This window comes from Terrapene carolina, unplaced genomic scaffold, assembly GCF_002925995.2.
Source record: "Terrapene carolina triunguis isolate 2854851 unplaced genomic scaffold, T_m_triunguis-2.0 Scaffold16877, whole genome shotgun sequence".
Classification (NCBI taxonomy): domain Eukaryota; kingdom Metazoa; phylum Chordata; order Testudines; family Emydidae; genus Terrapene; species Terrapene triunguis.
The window spans coordinates 1-3,654 of record NW_020681228.1 but is presented as its reverse complement, the minus strand read 5'-3'; the positions used below and the strand labels follow the sequence as shown (position 1 = coordinate 3,654).

The 3,654-nt window shown below is 60.1% G+C and overlaps 1 protein-coding gene across 1 annotated transcript; it reads right to left on the bottom strand.

Annotated features, from left to right (window-relative positions):
• Positions 1–12: 12 nt before the first annotated feature.
• On the bottom strand, positions 13–3,405 carry LOC112117478 (protein-glutamine gamma-glutamyltransferase K-like; the record flags this gene model as incomplete). The annotated part of the gene is made up of 5 exons (XM_026661766.1): positions 13–294; positions 2,206–2,359; positions 2,622–2,710; positions 3,032–3,135; positions 3,267–3,405. Coding segments are annotated over 5 exons (768 nt in total), but the record flags the coding sequence as incomplete, so codon positions are not given.
• Positions 3,406–3,654: the final 249 nt, after the last annotated feature.

Sequence of the window (3,654 nt, the reverse complement as noted above, 5' to 3'; positions counted from 1 at the left end):
ACCGGGGCTCACCTCCTCCCGGCGGGATCTCCACCTGCCGGCTCTCCTGTTTGAAGGTGCTCCCCGTCACGCCCGTGTAGAACATGGGTGCCAGGTGCAGAGTGAGGGCCACGCTGCGGCTGCTGCTGCCCCGGTTGCTCAGGGCCACCTGGACGCTCACGTCCTGGCCCATGACGGCCTCCGAGGTCTCCACGCTCAGCGACACGTCCTCGCCCCACTCCTTGTTCTTGTAGATGTGCGCCTTGGTGCCGTGCCGTGCCGCCGTCTCCACCGCCTTCCGCTCCGCTTCTGAGCCTGGGGGGGGGACGAGGGGTCAGCGAGGGCGGGAGGGGATCCCAGCCGGGCCTCCCCCACTGGGACCAGGGTCCTTGTGCAAGGGTGGGCACTTGTGTGCAAACAGCAGTGCCTGAGCATGCACGTGTGTGCAAACACCAGGGTGTACAAGAAGGTGAGCGTGCAAACAGAAATGGGTGTGTGTGCAAACAGGAATGGGTGAGTGTAAGTGTGTAAATCAGAAACAAAAGCCTGCAGATGTGGGCTTGCAAGAGTGAGCGTGCAAATGCAGAAACATGAGAATGTGAACAGGACTGTGTGTGTGCAAACATGGGCAAAGTGAGTGTGCAGGTGTGGGCGTGTGACCGTGTGGAAATGCAGAAAAAGGACTTTCCAAAATGTATCAGTGTGCAAGAATGAGAGCATTCAAGTGCAGAAAACGGAGTGTGCAAACAGCTGTTTATGCGCACACGAGTGTGCAAAAGTGACAATGCATGCACATGAACGTATGAGTGCAAACAAAATTGAGTGTGCAGACACAAATGTGTGAGTGCACAAGAGGGAGTGGACAGGCAAAAAAGTGTGCGTGGAAATGTGTGTACACATGTGGAAAAGCGAGTGTGCAAACATGATTGTGTGTGCCAGCGTGCGTGTGCACAGCTAGCCGGTGTCAGGGTAGTGTCACCCCGGGATATGAACACTCGGCTGGTACAGGCGCTCGCTGTTTTCCCATGAATTCCGCTCCCGCCCGCTGGGTCGTGACCCACAGGCCCGACACCAGCCCAGCCCAGTGTTTGGCACAAGCAGCGAGGAAAGGTGTCCAAAGCCAGCCACGCTCATTCCAGGCTCAGCGTGCGCCGAGGAGGGGCCGGCCCGGCCCAGCCCCTGGAATCCATTCTCCAAACCAGAGTTAAGCCAAGACCCACAACAAACACGCAGGGAACCGGCACAACAGGGTGGGTTGGGTCGTTGGGATGTGTCAAGAGTTTGGCAGTGTGTCAAATCCTCCTGCACTGCTGGGAGCCCAGCCTCCGTGTTAGGGGAGTGTCACAGCTCTGCACGGGGCAGCTTCTTGGATTGAACCGCTCGCTCCTGCTGGTGCGCAGCAAGAAATCAGACGGCTGTTGGCAGGGGTCCAGCGATTGAGTGCTCACCAGCACACAGGGAGACGTGAGCATGCAAACATGGATGGGCGAGGGCACAGGAACAAGCGTGCAAACCAAAACAGTGTGCAAGCATGCCAATGTAGTGCAGAAGACATGCACACGTGAGCGTGCAAACACTGACACATGAGTGTGCAAACAGGATGGCGAGAGAGAAGGGCAAGTGTGCTAGTTAGTGTGCACAAGTGCAAGAATTCATGTGCTCAGTGAGTGGGTATATATGTAAGAGAGTCCACAGGTGCATGAGAGACCTGCAGGAGTGAGTGCTGCACTTGCACAAGGCTGTGCACTAGTGAGTGTGCTTTCCAAATCGAGGGTGCAAGTGGGAATGGAGGAGAGCGCAGGCGAGAGCCTGAGAACTGAGTGTGCGAAGGCGCACGAGCATGCATGGCAACAGGTGCTTCCCAGAGTGCAAGAGCAAGTGCGTGACTAAGTGTGCAAGAGTGAGCATGCACATGCAGAAGAGGGTGTGCGAAGTGTGCAAGAATGAGTGTGCACATGCAGAAGAGGGCATGTGAAGTGTGCAACAGTGAGTATGCACGTGCAGAAGAGGGCACAAAAGTGAGCATGCCCATGCAGAAGAGGACGTGTGACACGTGCCAGAGCCAGTGTGCAAATGCAGCCGAGGTGACATGAGCAAGCGTGCATGACCGAGCGTGCACACGCGAGTGCTTAAGGCAGTGCGATTGTGGGGGGCAGGCCAGGTGGGCAGCGTGGGCGAGGGGCCCGGCCCCCCTGGCACTGCCCACCCCCAGTGCCTGGCGCGTACCCTCGGTGTGCTTGTAAATATCGGTGACGTCGTGACGCTCGTGCGAGCCCACAGCCTTGGTGCTGATCAGGTGCCCGATGGCCTTTTCCTCCACGTAGACGATCTTGTAGGTGCCGTCGGCCTGGCGCTGCCAGTACACCTTGTCGCTGTTCACCTGGAGGGGTGGGGATTGGGTCAGCGCTCCACAGAGACCCCGCCCCTTCACAGCCCCCACGGAGTGTCCCCGCCCCCACGGAGACCCCACCCCTTCGCAGCCCCCACAGGGAGACCCCGCCCCTTCACAGCCCCCACGGAGACCCCGCCCCTTCACAGCCCCCACAGAGAGATGGAGACCACCCCCCTTCGCAGCCCTCCCCCAAATATTGATTTTTATCTTCGGGGGAGCAGACATTTTTGCTCCTCCCCCCCACAAATACCTCAGCAAAGATGAAGGGCGCGTCGTACTTCAGGTACACCAGCCCGTTCTTAATGGCCTGCACCGAGCAGGGTCCGCAGCAGAAGATACCTGGGGGGCGGGGTTAAAGGGGGGGAGGTATGGCCAGGATTAGGGGAAGGGGCGGTGGGGGTGGGAGACACACACACAGTCAGACCCAACAGCCCCCGTGGCCCCAAAGCCACGTTCCCATTGTCCTGGGGAACTCCCTGACACTGGATCCCACCCACCAACAGAGGGGAGGTGCATTGTGGGAGGGGGCTTCTCATGCTACAGCGGGAGGGACCCCTCTAACCAAGACCCCCCCATCTCATCCCCTGGCTCCGCCTTCAAACCTATCCCCCAGCCTCCCCCTCTTCTCCCCTCCCCCTTCTTCCTCTGCCCCCCACTCACCACTGCTGGTCTCTTGGGGGGTGGCATCGACCACTTGCCACCCGTCGTACCCCGAGGGCAGGTCGGGCCGGGTCATCCAGCAGTCGTTCCACACGTGGAAATTCCTGGGGGGCAGAGGGGGGGGTCACCAGTTGCCTCAGAGCCCCTGCTGGAGTAGCCGGGAGCTGCCCCCCAGTGCCCCGTGCTGGAGTAACCGGGAGCTGCCCCCCAGCGCCCCCCGGTGGCCGCCCCTCACCAGACGGAGTCGGCGTTGAGCCGTTCCAGCGGTTTCATGTTCTCGTCGAAGTAGATGTCCATGGTGAGGCTGACGTCCGTGTCGTGGGCCGAGTTGTAGTTGGTGACTGTGCGTGTGGCGATCCCGAAGCACCGCAGGACTGGGAAGGGGGGACAGAACGGGGTGGGGGGGGTGTCAGGAGCTGCTGGGTGGACATGGCCCCCCCAACCCCTGCAGGATCCTCCCAGCGCGATCCCTGTCTGGCCTCTTCATTCCCTCCCTCCATTCTTTCATTCCCTCCCTCCCACTTCCTTGCCCCTCCATCGCTTCATTCCCGCCATTCCTCCCTCCCCTCCTTCATCCTCCATCTGTCTCCATCCCCTCTGTCTCGCTCTCTCTTCCCTTCCCT